General features: G+C 40.9%; 1 protein-coding gene across 1 annotated transcript in view; it reads left to right on the top strand.

The window, feature by feature from the left end:
* Positions 1 to 22555, top strand: part of Negr1 (neuronal growth regulator 1) — a 710881-nt gene that overhangs the window by 468682 nt on the left and 219644 nt on the right. The window contains exon 4 of the mRNA XM_027395197.2: positions 14527 to 14658. Within this exon, the coding sequence (XP_027250998.1) occupies positions 14527 to 14658 (132 nt within the window). The remainder of the gene's footprint in view (positions 1 to 14526; positions 14659 to 22555) is intronic.

Genomic DNA, 22555 nt, shown 5'->3' with positions numbered 1-22555 from the left:
AGTGACAGAATGTGCCTCAAAAATAAGTTGAGACTTTGGAGGGGATGAGCTAGAGTTTGGGGACCCCCCCCAAGGTACATGGGAATATCCTGTTTCGTTGGTGACACACGCCTTTAATCCCAGCACTCGGGAGGCAGAAACAGGTGGATTTCTGTGAGTTCGAGACCATCCTGGTCTACAAGAGCTAGTTCCAGAACAGCTTCCAAAGCCACAGAGAAACCCTGTCTCAAAAAAGAAAGAAAGAAAGAAAGAAAGAAAGAAAGAAAGAAAGAAAGAAAGAAAGAAAGGGGTTTTCTTTACATGTTTCAATGCTAGTCATAGTACCCTGAGCTCTGTGCATGCCACACAGAGTGTCGTGCTACAACAATGTAGCAAGGAGTTAGTAACAGTCCCTGCTCTTGGTTTCATTTATTTAATTTTTTGAAACAGTACCTTTCTGTCTTGCTACAAGGTAGATCAGATTGACTTGAATTTACTATATAGTAGAGACTGACCTCAAACTTGTAACAACCCCTCCCTTTCTCTGGGATATTGATCAAAGGGATATGTACCACAGACCCAGCCTTTAAAGACAGTTTTAAAATGCCCTTAAGTAAGACACTCAAATGCCACCGTTTTCTAATACCAAGAAAAGAAAATTTTAAATAGGTAAAAAAGTAAGTGTGTTTTCTACAGGCAATCCCCAATAGTTTTGTTTCTCTACAGGAACTTATGATACAAATAGACCAACAGAGAGTCAGGTTCCATTATCCAGGCATACCAGGAAGAGCAGAGCACATCACTCACAGAGGGCCCTAGGTCACAAAGCTAATACAGCAGCAGGACAGTACCAAGAAACCCCTTGAATCCTGAGGCGACAGATACTGACATGGGTTGTAATTCACAATGCCTCTGTAGAATGGCCAAAGCATTATTAGCCAGAACCAATTAGAATACTGAAAGTCACCTCACTGCCTGTGGGAGGAACAGGAGTGAGACAGGGGGATTTGCATGAGGGAGTTATTCTGGAGAACTGTGCTACGGACTCTGCATCCTCACCAGCATTTGAAGTCCTAAATCTTTTCCATTTAGGAAGTTAGTGGGTGTGTAGCAATGCTTCCATAAGCCTTTGTCTGACAAAGTCATTTTTAAAAGTGAGTAGGTTTGAGGCTTTCAACAGAGGCACAGTCCCATGCCCACCTCTCTGATGGAGACACTTGAGTGAGTTTCACTGTCATGATATCCCCCCATGATGTCCCGTCCTAGTGTCAGTCAGCCTACCCACCCCAGCACCTGATAGAAAATTAGTGTTTTTTGGTTGGGTTTTCAAGACAGGGTTTCTCTGTGGCTTTGGAGGCTGTCCTGGAACTAGCTCTTGTAGATCAGGCTGGTCTCAAACTCACAGAGATCTGCCTGCCTCTGCCTCTGCCTCCCCAAGTACTGGGATTAAAGGTGTGCACCACCACTGCCCAGTGAAAATTAATGTTTTTAACCTGATACTTTTCTAATTTCCAAATTATAATGCAAATGAAATGATATATGTAGCCCATTGAGTCTATTTTCTTCAATATAGTGAAGTGTGTTTGTGATTCATACCATGGTGTATATATGTGAATAATTTTATAGCTAAATGATGGCATGTTAGCTATGAAAAGGAGGTAGCACAATTCCCTCAGTACATACAGGCTGAAGGATATCGGGGCAGTGTGTGCTGTTACCAATGATCAGTACTGTTGTTATTATTCTTTCACGTATAGTTTTATTTAACTGTTAAAAGTTGGAGTGAAGGTATTAGATGACCTATTAAGTGACAGGCTTCCAAGGTAAGTTCATCCCAACAATGTAGAAGACTTCTATTCTCTGGGATCATTAGCCCTCTTGTTTGCTGTTTGAGTCTTTCACAAGTACTTGCAGGAGTATTTCTTTGTGCTTGGCATTGTGATTTCTTAATGATTGGCCATCCTAACATCTATTGATAAACCTAGTTACTATGTGATGTGTGAATGCCATCTGATTTCAGAGTGATTGATCATCATAACATGTATTGATAAAAATAGTTACTATGTGATGTGTGAATACCATCTGATTTCAGAGTGATTGATCATCATAACATGTATTGATAAACCTTGTTACTGTGGGTTGTGTGAATACCATCTTTGATTTCAGAGTGATTGATTGGTCATCCTAATGTCTAATGATAAACCTTGTTACTACCTGATGTGTGAGTGCCATCATAATAAAAACCTACTCTAATATTTTATTCATTTCCTAAATGGGTTGTGTTTCTGTTGAGCTTTACATTTTTATTTTAGTTTTTTTTAAGGACTGGGTTTTTTATACATTTTTAATTAAAATACAAGTATATCACTCTCCTTTGCCCTTATCCTCTCAGATTTCAAAGGTTGCCTCCCCAAAACTCCTTTCATGACTTTCCACTCCTAAATCAATAGCCTCATTTTCTTCATTGTAGTTGTTGTACATGTAAGTATGCACAAATATGTAAATATAACCTGCTCAGTCCGGTTTTTGTTGTTTATGTGTACATGGTATCAGGGTTGGTCACTCTGTATTGGAAAATCAAAATCATGGGCTCATTCCTGAGAGAAGCTAATTCTCCCTCTCTTAGCAGTCACTAGTTTCCTGTAGTTCTTTGTCCAGGGTGAGAACCTATTAAATCTCAGCTCTTCAATATTACCATGACCATGCTATTGCCATCACTCTGGTCTGGTTTATGCAGCATTTCTAGGACAAACTTGCTGGTGTTCTGGCTCTTATAGTATTTCTGTCCTTTCTTCTGATATGTTCTCTGAGCCACAGATGAGGAGCTGTGATGTTGATGCATCTGATGGGGCTAGGCTTCCCAGAGTCTGTTGAGCTCTGCATTCAGTCCAGGTGAGGCTTTCTGTTATAGTCACTGTTTGCTGTAAAGAGAGGCTACTTTGGTGAGGAGTGGACGACGCATTTACCTGTGGTTTTTATATGCATTTACAATAAGAGTTACAGGGTAGTAAAGAAATATGTTGGTCCAAATGTATGCATGATATGCATACACACACATGTTTGTCTGTGTATGTGAATGTCTGTGTGTGTGTTTCTTTATGTGTGTACCTTAAAGGAAGTTAAACCATATGAGTTCACAATGCCCCACCAAAGAGCCACAGACAACAAAACCCCAGTATCAGGCATGAGAAATGTCCTTTGAATGTTTGGTCAGGGTAGTCCAAGTGACTCCTAAAATAATATAGACTATGTCTTTTCCCTTCCTTGCCTTTCCAGGATTGAGTAGGGCCCCCTTACTGCTGAAGACACAGGACTTTGATGCTTTTAGCTGAAACTGACCTGAAAGCCTCCTTTCTGCAGTCTAACTACTATAGTGAAAGCTAGAAAATCTGTGTAAACTGCCAAGGGATGAGGGGATCAATATTCCCACTGCAATACCTATGAACCATAACAATGACCAGTTTGGCAAGATATCTGTCAAGAAGCAAAACATGGTAACTAGTTGGTGGTAACTAGTAGCTGTCTAATTGAACTTGTGGCCTACTAAATAGAAGTAAATAATTCCTGATACTGGAAACCTGGCCCACTACCCAGGGCTCGTGAGGTCATGGGCCTTGAACATGAACTGTGGCCTCGTTGCTAAACCAGCATTATTTCTATTGAGAACTCTTGTGTGACTTTTTATTTAACATTTATTTAACATTTTTACTTAACATTCAAGGATATGAGCCCTGCCTGACATTTGTGGTTTCTCTGATGTTCATCTGACATGGGGTTCACCCACATTTTCTCCCCTATGTGGTTTGAATTTTTAATTAAGAGTTATTTCCAAAGCAGGTTTTATTAACTGTGATGGAATCCAGATTATCAATATCTCTCAGGTGGATTGTGTGTTTAAATATTTACATGAGATCTCCTTGCCTGTCACAAGGCATGGTGATCTCCCTTCATTTCCTTCTAGGACATTCACAGGATTAAGATTCAAACAAAGTTCAGCAGTGAGTATTCACTTATTATATAGAGAATGTGAGTAGATTTGGAGTGGACCCCTATAATTGATCACAGTAGATGGGAAACATTTATCCTTTTGTCATGACATCCTGGAGAGATGTAATTTATTCATAGAAGCCATCAAGTTCAGAAAGTTCTGTTTCATTTTCTGATTTATTTTTACTTAAATACTGAATTCTTTCAATTATTTTTATGCATGTAAATAAAAAATTTATTATTCTTGTTGGTGGTGGTAGTGGTGGTATAGTGAACCACATTGTCTAAATTTTTCAGAAAAACCACAGTCTCTTAATATTATTTTTATTCTATATTGAAATTGTTATCAATATTTATTCAAAGGCTTTCTGGCCTATGAAAATGGTTGGCATCTTACGTCCATTGTTATGATGTTTGTGTAATAATATTTTCATATAATGAATTAGGAAGTGGCCCTGTGAACTTTCAGAAAGAATTTCTGCAAGTTACATATTATTTCTTTTGAAAAGTTGAATATGTATACACAACCAAAGCTGTTGAATTAGAAACTTGGTTTCTTACCTTTGAAATATGTTGAATATGCTGGTTTTCTGCTTCCTCTTTGTCTTTTGAGAAGTCCATCATTTGATCTGGACCGTGAAGTCTGTCAGCATCTATTGCTCACAAGCTGCTCACTTTCTAAGAACACTGTTGTTGGTTTCCTTCTTGACTAGTGAGCATAACCTGGCCGTCTTCCTCTTTATTCTCTGCCAGACTGGTCAAGGATTATTTATTTCAGTGATCTTTTAAGGGGTCAACTTGCCGTTTCCTTGATTTTCTCACTGATTGTCTACTTAGATTCCATTTATTATCTCCCTTCATTATTTCCATTACTAAATATATGTTTCCTGTTCTTATTGCTTTAATTTGCAATTCGCCACACTGATAGTGGACCTTATCCTTTTGGGATTGTGTGCCATTGTCACTGGCGTACACAGTTTCAGGCAAACAATCTGAAGTCTTTCTTATTTCTGTGTTTTTAACAAGAAGGCACCAATTTTCTCCTTTCTCAATATTGCGGAATTCTTCCCAGTGACAATATAACACAGCACTTGATAAGGGACAGGCACTACCTGTGGATTTCTCTAACTTTCTATCTCTTTAGGTTCATTCCCTTAGGACTCCCTTCCTTGGGCAGATACACACAATACCTACTTCCTCCAAGAGGAGTCAACAATAACCCAAAATAAGATTCCACCAAGGTGGATGATGGCCTCCCTATAGATGGATTCTGCCTCGGTAAACCTCCTAGACTTCTGTAGTATGGCACTTCCCAAGTCCTGAAGGCCAAATGAAAACAGGAGAGAATCACTACGTATGACTGGAATGGTCTCAGGTGAGGGTCTAATGGCTGTCTGCAATCTCCACTTCCTTAAGTGGATGTCAGCGGTCATCAGGCCATGGTGAGCTCTTACAAAAAGGCATTGCTGATCTGATGACCACATTGGACAGCAGAACTTTGATGTCACTCCTGCTGCCTGAGTTAACCTCTCCTTCCTCCCCTCAGCAAGGCAACAAACTTCCATGGAGCTCAGGTTGCCTCCACATGGACAACTGTGTGTGTGAAAGGGATCCTAATCTGATGCTTTCTGTTGTCTAAAGTACAAAAGGCTCGGGTTTTAGGTTTTGCTCATTCATGGAGGGGTAAATATTAAGATGATATGCAGGGTCATTGTTCCTAGACATAGTAAGGAACGGAATTCCAGAGGCAGAATTTTAAAAGTAGAGTATTAACTATACCCCAGAACTCTTTTCCTTGCAGATCTAATACTTCTCCCAACCAGAAGGCAAATTATTTTTGCAGAGTAAAAGCCCTCTAAACTATGATTTCTGCTTGTAACTCCAGACTCACCTCTGCTCACTCTCATGAAGCTGATGTTCAGACTTAATCCAATCTCCAGAGTCTTGCTTAGGCAATTCCTTCTCACAGTGATGGTGAGGAGAACTTGCATTTATGCCAAATGCAATGCCTACTAGAGACTATTAAAATTCCTGCTCATTATTTTATTTCCACAACAAACTGTACAGGTTCTGAAGTAGAAAAGCTCTTGTTTGCTGGTCAGAAGTTGGGGTGCAGTTGTTGTCATCTGAGTGAATGAATAATGGAAACATAAGCAGCAAGTGACAATCAGGAAAGAAAGCAATCACTGTGAACTGAGATTTCCCCTCACCACTGTCTAGTAGACTATGAAAATGTCAAAGGAAAAAAAAAAAGCTGGGAAAGTTGAGCTTTTTATTTACTGGTTGTTTTATTTGCTTCTGAACTCTATTAGAGTCATCTCGGGGTGACTTCTATAATTTCATCTTCCCTAATAACCCTTCTCTTATTGTGCCTTTGAATTCCATTATTTCTGTGCTCAAACAACACTTCCTAGAACTGCATTAACTGACATATTTTTAGTACATCCTCATAAAGGTTTTTGCTACAAAAAGAATGTTCTCTTGAAATTCATTTTTTCCCCGAAACTCACTTGCATTATTCGGAAGGATTAATGACCTCAGCAACTTCATAAATTACACCAAGAGAACTTTTCTATCTCCCACTGTCTTTGAAAATTATGTAGAAAGTGCAGTGTGTATGTGGAGACAGATCCACAAAGTGTAATGAAAACTATGCCAGAGCAGTGGCCACCAACGATGCCAGAGCTTTAATCCAGAATGCCCCAGCTGCTTTTAGTTGAGTGTGTGGCATGAGTTCTATGTGGTTACTATAGAAAATTGCCACAAACTTAATAGGAGCAAAGAACAAATGTTTCCTCTTGCACTCTGTAGGTTAGGGGTTTAGTGCTGAGAAGCCAGTAGAAGCCAGGTATTGAAAGGTGTGTTCCCAGGCAGAAACTCTAAAGGAGAATCAGGACCTGGCTGGTGGCTGAGGGACCTCTACAACTTTCCTTGAAGTGGCTCATGCCTCACTTCACCATGGTTTATGTCAAAAGAGGTTAGTAGAGACCTTTTCATGTCCTATCTTTGTGACCATGACTTTGCTGTTCTTGAGACCTCTGTGATTTGATTGAATCATCCAAAATTTTTTTCCTCATGCTAAGCTTCTTAACATAATCTCATTGGCAAGTCCACCTTTTATGTATGATCTGATTATCCTGGTGACCAGGAAGAAGCTTTCTCTGGAGGAGACATTGCTTTGAATTGCTTTTATTAACACACACACACACACACACACACACACACACACACACGCACGCACGCACGCACGCACGCACGCACGCACGCACGCACGCATGCACGCGCACCCTTAATACTAAAGAACTGTGAGATAATTGACAGCTGGGTTAATTTGTTGATTTTAATCCCGCAGGTTTGCACTAACATGATACAGCATTTACAAGAGGTTAACACGAGATCCAAAAGCATTTTTCAGAGGCCAAAACACATCTGAATAACATGTTATTGTTCCGAAAATCAGAGTTATATGTGTATAATGTAGTTCTTACAACAGGCCATTCTGCCCCCTGTTCTTAAGTGTCTGAGACTCATGTGAATCCAACCCTGAGGTCCAGGAGTTGTTTTTTCATTCCACTTCTGTAACTAAATTCATCATCAAAATGCTTAACCACTTAGCCCTTCCACCTTGTTCTACCAAGAGAGTCCACCTTCTCTGTGGAGGACTGACTCTGGGACCTTCCACAGATGGCGAACTCTATAAATGCCCAAGTCCTTTTTATTTAAGTGAGTTTGTGCTTGAATATAACTGGATCACTTCTTGTACTTTACCATATAAACTACTTACAATGCCTAGTACAGTGTAAATGTTCCATAAGTAGTTCTCATGATGTAGTGTTTATGAAACAATGATAAGAAAATCAGTTTGTAGATATTCATTACATAAACATTAAAAAAAAAAAGCAACACAGTTCTTGCCTGGTTGAATCCATGCATTCAGAGTCTATGGACACATGAGGTCAAAAGAGTGATGCTTAACCCAAAAGTTAATTGAAGTGTTAGTGAGGCAATAATTCACAGAGAAGTATTTAGAATCATACCTTGGACAGAACAATAAGGACTGAAGAAAAGACAAACAGTATTATTTTTATTTAACAACTAATCACAATATTTTAATAATGATGATAATGTCACTTATAATGAAATGGTTAACTTCTCAGGGATCTCTATTTTCTTGTTTTCCCCTGAAAGTATAATCAATAGCTATAGCCCTAATGTGAGATATGGAATAAGAGACAGCCTTTTATTTCATAGATCACCAATATACTAGGAGGAAAACCACGCATGGAATTGCTAAGCATTAGGAAAGTAAGTGATGATGAATGTTTATATGCCACACAGTGTCTAACTGACCTGTGTTTAGTTGTGTTTTTCTATGCTGTTTCTGCTCTTTAAGGATGCAGTGTGGGCTGTGAGACTAGACAGTGAATCAGAAAAGGCTCCTCTGAGTACCTTGTTAGTCTCTCGGGGAACTGAAAGTTGGGAAGTCGGATGGTGGAGCACAATAGGAAGAGTTCAGGGCAGTAGCAGAGAAAAACAGACTGCATGAATTGACTGCGAGCATTGTCTCAGTCTGCTGTTCCTCATTTTCACTCCTTCTTTGATAATTTAATGCAATGTATTTTGATCATATTTACCTTCCTAATTCCTCCTAGATGCATCTTCCATTCTCCAATCACCCAATATTTGTATGCTCTGGGTATGTTTGTTGCTTTGTTTTTAAAGCCCATCAAGAGCCAGTTGTGCTGCCCACACCTTCCCGGATGTAGGGCCATCCACTGGTGGTTCACTCCCCGGGGGTAACAATTGTTAAAGGAACCCATTTCACCCTCTTCCAGCAACTGCCTGTTGCCCTTAGCTCCACCATGCTACTTCATGCCCAGTGCTCCTTCTCATTCTGCATTTTGTCTGGTTTGAGCTTGCGTAGGACTTGTGCATTCTGTCACAACTGCTGTGAGTTCTTACATGCAACCACCATGCTACGTCGAAAAAGCCTATAACCTTGTGGTCATCCACAGCCTTAGGTTCTTAGTCACCTCTCCTCTGTGAGAGGATCCCTGAGCCTTGTGGGGTAGTTGAGTGATACAGATGTTTTATTAAGGGCTAAGCGTTCTACAGTCTGACATGTTCTTCAGCTTGACCAGTTATAAATCCATGTTAATCACCGTCAACTGCAACAAGAGTCTTCTCCAGTGAAGGTTTAGGGATGCATTTATCTATGAGTGCAACCTGATAAATTCTTAGGCGTTGCTTTAAAACTATGTCCGTTTAGCAGAAAAATAAAATTAACTTCTCCCCTAGGACCTATGATCTGTGTAGCCATAGGTTCTTGCTGCCTGGTCTGGGTCCCATCTTGTGAAGCAGGGCTTGATTCCAATCAGAAGTGGTTGGTTACTCTGTGATGTTTGTGCCACGGTTGCACCAGTGGGCATAACGTGTCAGTCTGGTCTCCAGTGTAACTCGCAGGGTTCCCAGGTATGTGAGGCTGGTGATTTCCTTTCCAGGACCATGAACAGCACTTACAGCACTAGGAACACTAGACAGTGGGGATGATGTTTCCAGGTCAGTTCCAGCGTGAGTTCTTCTCCTACAACTTGAAAATACAATGACTTCACTTACCATTGGTTTCTGAGGAGGGGGAGGTAAGAGTGATAGCAGTAGCCTATAACATTTGAGGATCTATGGAACCTCACTGGCCATCAACTGCAAATGATGGAGCCAGTTCCTGGCATTGGGCTTGTTATTGATTAGCCTGAGGTGAGAGGGAGCCCTATTGCCTGTTTTATCATCCTACCAGTCTTACCAGAAAAAAACAATGCTTCAACGCTTGTTTTGTTCCATGGTGCTGTTTTTTATACTAAAAACATTTCAGACCATCATATATGTGTATACATATGTAAAATTATAAACGCACATACAAGAAATAGGGAAGACGACATTGTCCCGGAGAAGTAACGCCAATGAAGGATAAGCCTACAGTCCTATTAACAGATGATGGACGTGTGTGCTTATTTAACTGCTGAAGTAATAGGAGAGCAGAGCTGGTCATTGCTGTTAGTGTCTCCTGCTCAACTTCCTAGTTCCTACATCTATATAAGGCAGAAGTGAATCCTTGAATAGAGTCACCCATCAGTGTGGAAACAATCTCCAAACTAACTATTCTGCACTCGTTGTGTATCATACAGTGATGTGATTTACTTGGATAACACATCCCCCAGAATTACCTGACAAGACAGGCTCTGTCACTGTCTTCACACATTGCTTGTGAGTTAACTAATAATCAAGATCCAGAGAGGGGTTACATAGCTCAGGAATGATGGAGATGGGATATTGGCCCAGGAAATATTCCTCCCATCCCTGACTACACAGCATGAGACGACACCAGTAAGAGATGCTTCATGATCTCAAATATGAGGCTGGAGAGTGAAGTGTTGAGTATAACCACTCCTTTATGAGCAAATGAACCATTCTAAAGATATTTTACAAATTCATGGGGGCGTCCCATCCAGTTCTAGTGGCTGTGAGACTCTGACGATATGTCTTTCTCCAAGAAACCCTGAACAAGTGTGATAACTCTTTCTGAGCAAAGATTTGGGAAACTATTTAAAGTGGTTCTGAAGAGTGGTTGTTAACTACTGTCACACCACAATATTAAGTGTGTTTAGAGAGCTGGGAGTCAGGGACTCCTAGAAGAGGCTTGAGAATTCCCTAGGGGTATAGCTGGCAGACGCAGAAGGTCGTGAACCACAATGTGGATGCTGGGAATTAAACCTGGGTCCTATGCAAGAGCAGCCAGAGCTCTTAACCACTAAATGATCTCTTCAGCCCCTATTTATTTATTTATTTATTTATTTATTTATTTATTTACTTTTTTATTCCTTAGAAAAGAATGTCCCTATTTGGAAGAGATTATATGCAAACAAAACTGTTACCTTATGGTCAGTTCTTATCTTCATCCTTCAGTGTGGTATTTAGTGTTTTGCTAGTCTTTGTAATCTTACAAAGGATTGACAATAACTCCACAGGATTTTCTCCCAACAGGTCACTTTTTCTGTCACCTTAGGGTGTCCATCAACATGACAACTCTTTTGAAGATTCTTTGCCTTCTCCTTGTCTGTGAAAGCAGAGTGGAGACTTCTTCAAGTGTGGATTTTTAGTTCACAGGAGTTTATTCTCATTTAGTTACACGTGCCCATTCAGTAGATATTTATTAAGCATGTGCTGTGTGACCATGACATGACAGCACACAGAGTAGCAAAATGGGGTCTTCACTGGTGGGAGTGGAGTCACCATGACCAGGGGATATCTACTGCTCAGTACGGGCATTCCCACTGAACCTGCAGCTCACTGGGAGATGAAAAGCCTTATACCATCACCACCTGTAGAAGTTGCTCAAGGACCAAAAGGATCTCTGTCTCATTTAGAGTTGATGGTCTTTGGCTTTTCTCTCTATATCCACTGAACCCAGTCCCTCTCTTCCACTGTGGGGTGGGTTGAGCTGAACTGTACTGACGGACTTAAACATCCTGTTGAATGTTTATGTCTTGACAAACGTAGCTCTTAATTTTCCAATCTGGAATTCAGTGCTGGAAAGATCAGCCCTAGAACTTAGCAAAGAAGAGTTCAGAATGGATGTCTTACCCACTTAAGGCAGACTCCCTGTGCCTACTTTTTATAGCATGGAGAGAAGCAACAACAGATCTAAAGTTCCAACAGTCAAGTGGGAATAGCAAGATGACCCTGTGGTATGTTTTCCTCCTGGAAGGCATCTTTATATCGGAGTCACATGACTGACAGCAGACTCTAGCATACACTCATTGGTTGCTGTCAACTCAGCCCTCACTCTGTGTCAGGGTGAAGAAAGATCTCCAAAGTGATTCTGTAGACTGTGCCATCCATGTCCATGCCAAGGACACACATACACACACACACACACACACACACACACACACACACACACACACACACAGTAGGTTTTAATGGCATCTCTGGAGCTAGCTGATGCAATGGTGACATTTCCACGAATGGGATCCTATATATCTTTTCACAGTTTGTAACACTTATCATTATGTTTCTATTGTTTTCACATTTTATTATATGTATTTATCCTGGTATATGGTTTTTTGTGTGTTTTTGTTTTGTTTTGTTTTTTAAGCTATAATGTTATCTTCTCCTGGGAGGAAGAAGAGCTCAAGAGACATGCCCTTCCATGAGAATTTACACAGTGATAAAGGTCAATGACCGGAAGAGGGGCATTTTCTTCCATGGTGCAGCCACTAGTGTGTGCACATGCTCCTGGAAACAATCACCCGCCCACACTCCATCAACAACCCTAATGAAATAGGTGACTAGGTCATACAAAGCTTGGAAGCAGGACAGAGGCTACCTGGGGGATTGGACGGAGATAAATGGGGATGGCAGAGAGAAAGGAATGGTGACAGGAGATGAACATGATCAAAATATATCAAGTACGTGTAGAAATGTGGGTGGATGAATCTCATTATCGTGTATAATTGATGTATGCTAATAAAACCATTAAAATGAAAATCAAAGGTCTGTGGTGTTTATCCCTAACCTTCAATACTTTAAAGGCTAGTGTTCTTATTCCTCCTGTGATTCAGCAGTAAGAACTATAAAGAGCATGTATGTAGAGACTCTGCTTTTAATTACTTGGTTAATGATTGCATGAACCTTGACCACTCGGATAGGTTGCATTGTTTGCCTGGTGTGGATGAGGATTTATACTCCAAGTTTCAATTTTAGCAGAGTGATCTGAGCTTTCGAAACTGGAGTTGTGAAAATAAGACAGAAAAGGAGCCACAGGAAAGAGCACTGTGTCAGTGTGTAGATGAATGACAGGGCTACAGCCTTTGTAGGAGAAACTACAGCCAGCTTACCCCACTCAACAGTTGCCCTATCCCTGGTGCCCAGGGCAGCCCTCATGGGCATATGCATGTACGGCAGGCCCTTCCTCCCTGAGCCAAGCCACCAAGCCTGCTTCAGTGCCCAGAGATTGTCACTGCTAAGGAGAGACAACTGACCCAGAGACACCAATGAGGAATGGACATGTAGCAGATACAGCCATCTGAGCCAACAGGACCTTGGGAGGGGTATAAAGTCAGGCCTAACTTCATTAATAAAGGAGTCTGCAGAATGCTCTGCTACTCACTGACTCCTGGTACCTGAGTCATTGGTGCTGCTTCTTCTCATCCCCTCCCACAAGGGGCATCCTAGCAGGGTAACCCACAACAAGCCTCCATGACAAACACTCACCATGATTGGATTTCAGCAGTTTGGATTTGATGTTAACTATTATGTTTTAATCTTACCACCCCAAATAATTTATCAGCCAACTAACTTTCTCAGATGTTTAATGCTCACCTTCTGCAAACTGAGAGAAACGAGATAAATAGAAAAGTTGTCTATATTCAAAACATATGTGCTGTGTCTTTTATTAGCAGTCATGGTCATTCTGAGGGCAAACTGCGATGGCAAATACTGCCCTAGGCAAAACCCACGGAAGGATCCATTATTTGACATGCATTCTAGATTTGAAAGGCTGTAACTGAATTTCCTTAGATTTATTGAAAGTGAATCCCATTAACTTTCTAACTTCTGGATCATTGTATTTCTGGAAGGATGGCAGCATGAAGACAAAGAAAGCCTTGACTTTGGGAAATGTTGTTTAGTGGGAGAACTCCTTGATTCCCAACCCCTTCTGTAGGCATTGAAACTGAATGCATTTTACTGCCAGCTAAAGGACAGGAAGGGAGGCCCCCCACTTTATCACCACAACTTCTCTGTAGAGACTCTACTGACAGGACTCTGGCTGCCCAATGACTCTGCTTTTATCCGAGAACAGATCCTATTACTGAAGAAAGGAGTCTCCATTTCCAATCTCATTAACTTGGGGATATTCTTCCATCTGCTTATGACTTTATATTGGTAATCTACTGTTATTTTTAGTCGAACAAAATGTTTTCCCTGGAATAATAAAAAAATAAAGATAATTTGGTTTGTTTGTATAACCACTTAACTCTTAGCTGAAAGTCATTAAGCTTTTTTCCTGAGATTCACTGGGTGATTTGCATATAGCATTTACAGTGTGACTTGCGGGAGCATTGGCAATTTTGGATGGGGGCTCTTGGCACTGGTTTTATAGACCTGTGTATTTTCGTTGAACCATCTGGCTAGAAACCATGAGTGGAGGGAAGATTCCCTCAGAGAAAAGTAACATTAAGTTAGGTGAAGTGTCCAAATTCGATTTTACACTGTATAAGGGTCAACATGCACCAAGCCACATTGGTGAACTCCATCCACACTGCAAGGACATGGGCATGCCATGTGAAGGCTTGGGGACAACTGAATAAGGAGAACACATGGTCATCCTATCCTGGGGCCTCTTGTTCTGCTGTTGCTTTTTTTCCCCCACTTTGAGTTTTCTGTTGCCTGTGGAATTGTCAGGTCAGTGATGTCTGGTAGGAACTGTTAAGGTTGTTTTCTTTGAACAAAGCCAGTAGTGGCAACAATTAAATGTGCTGTATATTTTTGTTGTTGTTGTAGCAAAACCATTTGAAAATGGACAGTATTTGGACATTTATGGAATTACAAGGGACCAGGCTGGGGAGTATGAATGCAGCGCAGAGAACGACGTGTCATTCCCAGATGTGAAGAAAGTGAGAGTGGTCGTGAACTGTAAGTCTCTTCTGTTTGTCACCATAACTATTGATAAATGTGTGAATTTGCTGCAGTTGCTTTACTTCAAAGTGTCCTGCTGGTGAGTGCCCCTCACCTAGGTCAGACATCTGCACAACAAGGGCCTCAGCACATCCCAGCAATGGTTTGGGTGATGTACAGCCAGAAACCTTCCAGTATTGTCTTCATCTTTGTCTCTAAAGCTCCATGCACACATGCTGTGCCCCTCCTCCTGGGTCTGATTTGGTGGACACCTGAGCTCCAGTGTCTGTCTTGGTGGACACCAGTCCTGCACTCCAGTGTGCAGTACTTGTTCAGACTTGGTAGGCACAAGTAGGAAGCATTTCACACAAAGACAAGAGTAGGGTGGTAAGTCAGTTGGATGATTGAATTCTATTTAGCTTGGAAATACTGGGAAAATAAATAAATCATTTTCCCATAAACACTATCATTGTGAATTTAAGTATGAGTTCAATGGACACAGAGTACTCAACACTGACATCACACCCCTTTTCAAGATGGAAAAACAACAGCTGCAAATATTCTTGACCTGTGTGTAAAGTTGTCTTTACTTTCCCACAATATACCCTAAGTTGTTCTTTCACATTTGTGTTTATTATTTAATTTTTCAAAGAAAGTACTTTGAGGATAAGAGTGTCTTACCTGAAATATACACAACATTTGTCTTCTCTACGGTTTCATTCCATTTATGTGCCTTTCTACACATGGCCTTTGATAATGTAGTATTGGTAACTAGATCACATGGAACTGTCCTAAATATATACGTCAACACCTATGGCAACCAGCAGTTATTTCATGTGAACCTGAGTCTTTAATCTTGTGAGGCAAATGCTAACTCTCTAAACATCCCTGTCACTGAGCTGCCTGCTAGAGCAGACCACTGTCATCAGCCAACGTTTGTCAGCAGCAATCACTTTGGGTGAAATACCTCAGTAAGACTGAGCAAGTGAACAGCATGCCTGGCCAGGAGGCAGTCTCTGGAGGAGATGCTCACAATTCTGTGAAGAGAAAAGCATAGTCATTAGAGCTGGTCTTGAGGGGCTCAAAGCTCCCAGAGCCACCTCATGCCAGTGGAATCCAAATCCCATCGCTGTTGCTTTGGAGGTCATTCTTTTGACATGCTCCTGTATTCCCAGGACTTTCATTGCAGAAGACACCCAATGGCTTTCAAGCCTTTCATTGCAGAGCATTGCTGCTTAATCCCTCTGGAATTCAGGAGTGGAAGACAACAATCCAGACAAGAGATACTGGTGATTGTGTCACCAGGTATGCTTGCTGAATTGATTTTTACATGGTTGGGGTGGAAGAAACAAGTAAGGAATGAGTACAAAAAAATGAAAATATAGTCAACACTGTCAGTAACAAACAGGGAGGCCTCAATGCATCCACTCTGGGCCCACCTGGTCTTTAAAAGGATGTCTCTGATGAGGGTATGGAAAGCCAGTGGCTTAGTAGAGTAGGGAAATCTCATCCCCTAGCACAATTTCCTCCTTTCTCCCCACACAGCCCTGTCTCCCTCACTCATTTTTTACTGGACTCTTTCATTCTTCTCCGTTTCCCTAGACAAATGGAAACCTTAGGTCTAGAGAGAAACTGAATAGAAATGTACTTCAGCCCAACTATGTTGTCCTCTAAAAGTCTGTGTGGAGAGGGGGACCCAGCCCATGCCAAAGGGCAGAGATGGGCAATCAGCAGTCATAACTGAGAACTGAGACCATCTGACAGCTCCATGGGCACTGGAGGAAGACAATCTGTTACCCCCCCACACACACACACCGTGAGAGCAGGAGTATTGACTATGGGTGGCCATCTCCCCCCAGTTCTGACGACCATGACTAATCAGAAGACTGGGCTATTATTAATAGTGTTTCATATCACAGCCACAGAACCTGGATTTAGGACACAGAATTGACCACAGGTCACCAAGAAAACCTTCCCCATGCATCCTGAGTCATGTCCTTACTACACCAGACTGTAATTGGATCAATGCCGCACTCCAAAGCTACAACAGCACTGCCCCCAGGTTATATGGTTGCAGGTCGTAAATTAGAAACGAGCGTTCTACCCTTAACACGCACAGAAGGGACAGAAGCCAGGGAGGAGTGGGAGTGGGAGAGTTTGTGCAAAGATCCACAGACTGTAGAAGCTCAGTCGTTCGCTTACTTAGTGTGCCAGGGACCTCAGAACAGTCAACAGTCAGGACAAAAACAACAAACAAAAAATTGATCACCGTGAAAAGAAAAAAGCCACAGCAGCATGGAAAGAGAGAATTGGGAAGAAAGGTGGGGAAATATGTTTTAATTAACAACAAAATTCCTTTCAAAATAATCAATTTAACATAGATATAGCTATAAGTAGGATTTTCAATAAGGAAATAATGCTTTCACCTTAAAGTGCAACTGACAAGATTCTTTTAGGCATATATTTTTATTGATTTACAAACCAATTAAATACAATGCAAAATAAATGTCTATATGCCTTTTTTCATGCATCCTTGGTTTTGGTTAACCTTGCTTACCCTGCTCTGTGTTAGCCTATCTCCTATTACTTATACTATCACTTTCTCCTAAAGCTCTTTTTCCAGTTTCTGACTTCTGCATATACTCCAGTTAAATGCACAAATATAAAGAACTGAAGCTAGGATACACAGATATAAGAGAATATGTGTGACATTTATTTTCTACTTTCAGCATTTACCTAAAAATGCATTTCTTTTTTCCATGTAACTAAATAAAATCCCATTGTGTATATGAACTACATTTTCCTTATCCAATGGGTTGATGACCTCTAAGCTGACTCTTTGTCCTTGCTATTGTGAATAGATGCCGCAACAGTGAAAATGGATGAGTGTCTCTGACGCTGGATAAAGACCACTTGGGCATGGGCCAAGGTGTGAGGTGGCTGTGTCACAAGGTTAACCTGATTTTAGCTTTTGAGGGGCCTCTACACTGAATTCCACAGCAGAGGCCCCTTTCCACTCACAGGGAGTGTGGATATGTGATCCTCTTTCCTGTATCCTTGCTGTGTTTACAATGTGTTGTCTTTTAGCTTTCTCTAAATCATAGTGTCAGCCTCTCAGAAGTTCACGAACACCACATAAACAATGGGCTTCGCATCAGTTTTGTCGAGTTTTCTTATTTTCCCAGCCAACGCTGCACACATCTGAGTACTGTCTGAGGTGCAGGTGTGCACAGTATAGTATGTGCATTGTGTCTCTTGGTTGTGATAAAGTTTCAAAGGAGTGATCTTGTGAAATTGTCCCCTCCAGTGCCAAAGACTGAGAGCTGCCTGTGGCTTTTACTGAGCTGACTTCACAGAGGCAAGGAGCCAAAGGCCCCTATTTCATAAAATCCCAGACCCAGCAGAGCAGTGCAGCAGGCAGACATAGAAACACACCTTCCTGGTAAGATCTAGATGTCCACAGAAGCATGGGCAGCAGGTGCCCTCTCATGCATCCATACCTTGGATGCCTATGAGGAGTTATGTATACACACATTAAACACACACACACACACACACACACACACACACACACACAGAGGACACACAAGTACACAATACTATACACAGGCACTGAACACCACTGGGGAGACAGAGAGAGTGGAAAGAGACACTGTTAACCCAGGTGTAGCTAGTGTATTTCTATGTGGACCCATTTATTTTCTTATTGGCATTTGTGTTCCATTCTCTCTAACAGCTTAGTAGGTTCCAGACCCATGTTCATTAGTTATAAGTAGAAGGCTAATTGAATTTCAGAAAGCACATACATGGGTTGAACTGAAGGAGAAAAGCAGGAACAGAACTGGGGAAGTCCTAGCCTGGAGAGGGGAAACAGAATGTGGACTCTTTAAATAGAGAGAGGTTGAGGCCGATCATGCAATGTAGGTTGGGATCTGGGCCCTAGATCTCAGGGTACAGAGACCCAAGTCACTACTGTTCACTGGTGATGCTGGTACTGAGTGTCAGGGACAGGAGTGACCAAATCTCTGTCCTGTTGGAGGGGATCTTCTAATGGAGAGTGTCTCAGAAATGTAGTCCTTACAGTCCAGTAGAGTTCATGGAATCTTATTGAGATTGAACATTGTCAGATAAACAGCCTTCCCATGACCAACTGGCCTCTGACACCCTAGGGAAGCTTTTCTTCCCCCTCTGAGTCTCAAATGGAATTTCTGTAAACACAAGGACATGCATTTCCCGTGTGTGTGTGTGTGTGTGTGTGTGTGTGTGTGTGTGTGTGTGTGTGAGTAGTAGTAGTAGTAGTAGTAGTAGTAGTAGTAGTAGTAGTAAAAGTTTTATGTATACAAAACCGATCAGAATAAATTTATACATAATAAAACTATATGCATGTTTTGTAAATAAGACTTTGGTTGTGGAGCTGGGCATGGTGGCTCAAATCTTTGATCCCAGAATGTGGGAGGCAGAAGTAGTCAGATCTCTGTGAGTTTGAGGCCATCATGGTCTATAAAGTAAGTTCCAAGACAGCCAGGGCTACACAGAGAAACCCTATCCTGAAAAGGCAAAAAGAAAGAAAGGAAAGAAGGAAGGAAGGAAAGAAAGAAAGGATGTATGATGAATGAATGAATGAATGAAGAGTTCGGTTGACTGTGGAAAATGAGGTCTATGTGGACAGGAGTCTCCTGTTCTTTGAAAACCAGTACCTCCCTTACTTAGCACAACACAGAAACAACAAAAGACCCTGAACACTGTTGCTGAGTGATAGAGTCATCAGACTAGATTCTCCTAGTCCAATCATTCTACCAGGCAAAAGAGAATGAGTAGGTTTTCCTGGAACCTTACATAGATGGTATGTTAAACAAGTATTTCTTTCATTTTTGTATTTATTTTTATTCTTCTCTCATATATTAAGTCTTGACCTCTGTTTCCCCTTTCTCTGCTCCTTCACACCCCCGCCTGACCTTTCCTGGATCCACTCCTCCTCTGTTTCCCCTCAGAAAAGAAGAAGCCTCCCAGGGATAATCAACCCAACACAGCATAACAAGTTACAATAAGTCTAGGCAAAACCCTCATATCAACATTGGGTGAGGCAATCCAGCAGAAGAAAAGGGTCCCAAGAGTAGGCAAAGAAGTCAGAGACAGCTCTACTCTAAGTGTTAGGAGTCCCATAGGAATAACAACTATTTCTGATACAATTTTTATATCAGCATTTTCAAGTGGATTTAATAAAGATTCCCTGCTTTTTTTCAGACAGCTGAAGTATAGAGAGTTTAAAACATCTAATGCCTTTCCTGACCTCTAAGAACAAAACATATATGGGTTAAGAAATACATTAATTAACTATAAAAATACAAAATTCAGGCAAATTAAAGTGAAAAGATATCTGCATATGACTTCAGTGTCAGCAATGGCAGAGTCACACATTGACAATTTTGCTCAGTGTTCGAATGATTTAGCTCACAATTTTTAGTAAACGGAATGGAGCGGTGCTTCCTGTGGCAACATAAATAGTACAGGCATTTTTGGGTAAGCTGGGAACTAAGCATTTATCCAATATATCAAAGGTGCATATTTGTGCATAATTTCGTGTCTGCTACATATTCATTTATGCAAATGTGCACTTTATCTTCCAATATCACTATCTCCAAACATGTGGACTAGAATGTTCCAATTAGGTTGACTTAGTACATTTGCTCCAAAGCTGGAAGCCAAGGGCCACAGGGAGCAGGCAGTAGGAGAAGGTCTGAGAAATGTAACCAGTATTCTTAGGTTGGTCATCAAGTTCTTCCCAAAAGCTTGGGCAGTTTATGAAGATGTCAAACTTACGACTGGAAGAAATTTCAGCTGCCAGCAGCCATCACCTTGATACAAATGACCTAGCAATTGGAGGCTGAAGAGAGCAAGGAGAGTGCAGACACCAGCAGCAGGACACCAAGAGTTGTCTGGCCAGCACTTTGGCTTTTCTGTCTCTGTAATAGTTCCTATTCATTTATCCATTTTGTTTTTGTTTTTTTTTTTTACATCTGATAATAACTTAGGCTAATCTAAATTTACACTTTACATGATTATATTTACAACTAATAACTCTTATTTTTTAACAATAACAATTTGGGGCATAAAAAATCATAATAGAATAAAGTATAGGTTCATACATCACCTCCGAAGGACTACAAAGCTCCCAGCACCTCCATATTTCTATGTTTTCACTTAATTCTTTATATGTTGGTTAGTGTGATACAGTCAATGGTTCATGCTGAGACCTGTCTTCAAGAAGTTGGTTATGTACAAAGTTATGTTTATAATTAAATAGTTATAACTCAGTACAAGTGTGTTGCAACACCAAGTCTAAGGTTCTAGGCATGGATGTTAGCAACATACCATACAATGTTATGGTGTTTCTAAGGGGCCATGACCTTGAAGGGCAAAACTGAACTTGACATTAAAAAATTATTATTATTATTAAGAACAAAATGGAGGATCCACTATAAGAATGCAGGAACAGCCTCGTGTGCTTAGTCTGACAGGAGACAGAAGACAGGAATTGCCCTTTCAGTTAGTCTGCAATGGCTTGGCTGTAGAGCATAAGGGAGCCAACACTGGGCAGGAAGACCACTCCCTCAGACCATGATGGCTGCCTCACAGAAAGGGTACCTTAGAAGATGATGGGTTGCTCTGAGAAGCATGGAATCTCAGAAGAGACACAGCTGGGAGTTTGTGAATTCAGTAGGGATGCTTAGATCCAGTGCTCAGCTATCAAAGAAAGAATAACTTGGGGTGATTAACTATTCACAGAAACATCTGCATATTAAGTAAGTGTATTCACATGTTTTTATTTCCTACATCTGTGGGGAAGGCGTGGGAGATTTCGGGGTTTGTCATTGCAAGGGTAAAGCAGAGTAAAATTGCAATACTAAGAGCAAAACCCAGGGCTACAAGCTGTGAGCAGATAAGGGGTCTGGGACAAACTACAGAAGGTTTGGCAGTGAATTTTTAATCATGCGCAGGGAACATTCTTAACAACAAATCTCCCCTAAAAGAATAATATTTAAAAGAACTTAGAATTGAACTTTTCCTTTTGTGCTTGTGGAATTCAAACTGAGAGAAGTCCAAGGTCACTGTGTGCATCTATCCCTGAAATTCAAATAAGCATGCAATTAAGGGGCACAATTCTCCTGTTGAGGGAGACGTGGTTGGTCCTTTGTTTTACACACTCAACATGACTTTCCTTAGCAGAGAGCATGAGTGAGTCCAGGACTCACATGCATTCTCCCAAACCTTCAAGTGAATTCTGGGAGGGGTCCTAGTGATAAAGACCTGTGAAGATATTCCCCATTTAGATGTAAATCAGAAGGCCTCTATGGTAATTAAATATGCATTTTTATTATTATCCATTTTCTAAAAATGAAAGATGGATACATTTTATCACTTCAGTACAAAAGCAAATCTTTCTTGATGAGGATTTTGTGTGTTCCATTTCTGGCTCTCCTAGGTTGACATATATAAGTCAGAAAATAAAAGTTATAGGTGCAACAGGGTCAGAACAAACACTCACAGTAAGAAAACAATTTCAAACAGGAGGAAGATGCTTGAGGTTGGAAAATTATCCCAAGCTAAATTGAAATATTAAAGGTAAGAAAGAAATAAGAGCCACACCACAGTGTAGGTTTACCATCCAGAGAGCCAGACTCTGAAAACCACCAATGACCTCACCATATGTTCTTCAAATGACCTACAGTCTTCAGACTTTGCTGCATCGATAAAAAAAAAAAAAAAAAGGAAAAAAGAAAAAACAGTTTATACACCTGGGCTTATTTAAATCTAGCTGACCAGCAGTTCCCTCTGGAAGCACCTGTGTTGTGCCACATAATTCATAGCACTGAAACCTTTAATTCAGTTTTTGAGAGTCATTTGTAGACCAGAG

The sequence above is a fragment of the Cricetulus griseus genome (genome assembly GCF_003668045.3).
Source record: "Cricetulus griseus strain 17A/GY chromosome 1 unlocalized genomic scaffold, alternate assembly CriGri-PICRH-1.0 chr1_0, whole genome shotgun sequence".
NCBI classification, from domain to species: domain Eukaryota; kingdom Metazoa; phylum Chordata; class Mammalia; order Rodentia; family Cricetidae; genus Cricetulus; species Cricetulus griseus.
Note: the sequence above shows the minus strand (reverse complement) of the source record. Positions and strands in the feature narration are given on the sequence as shown.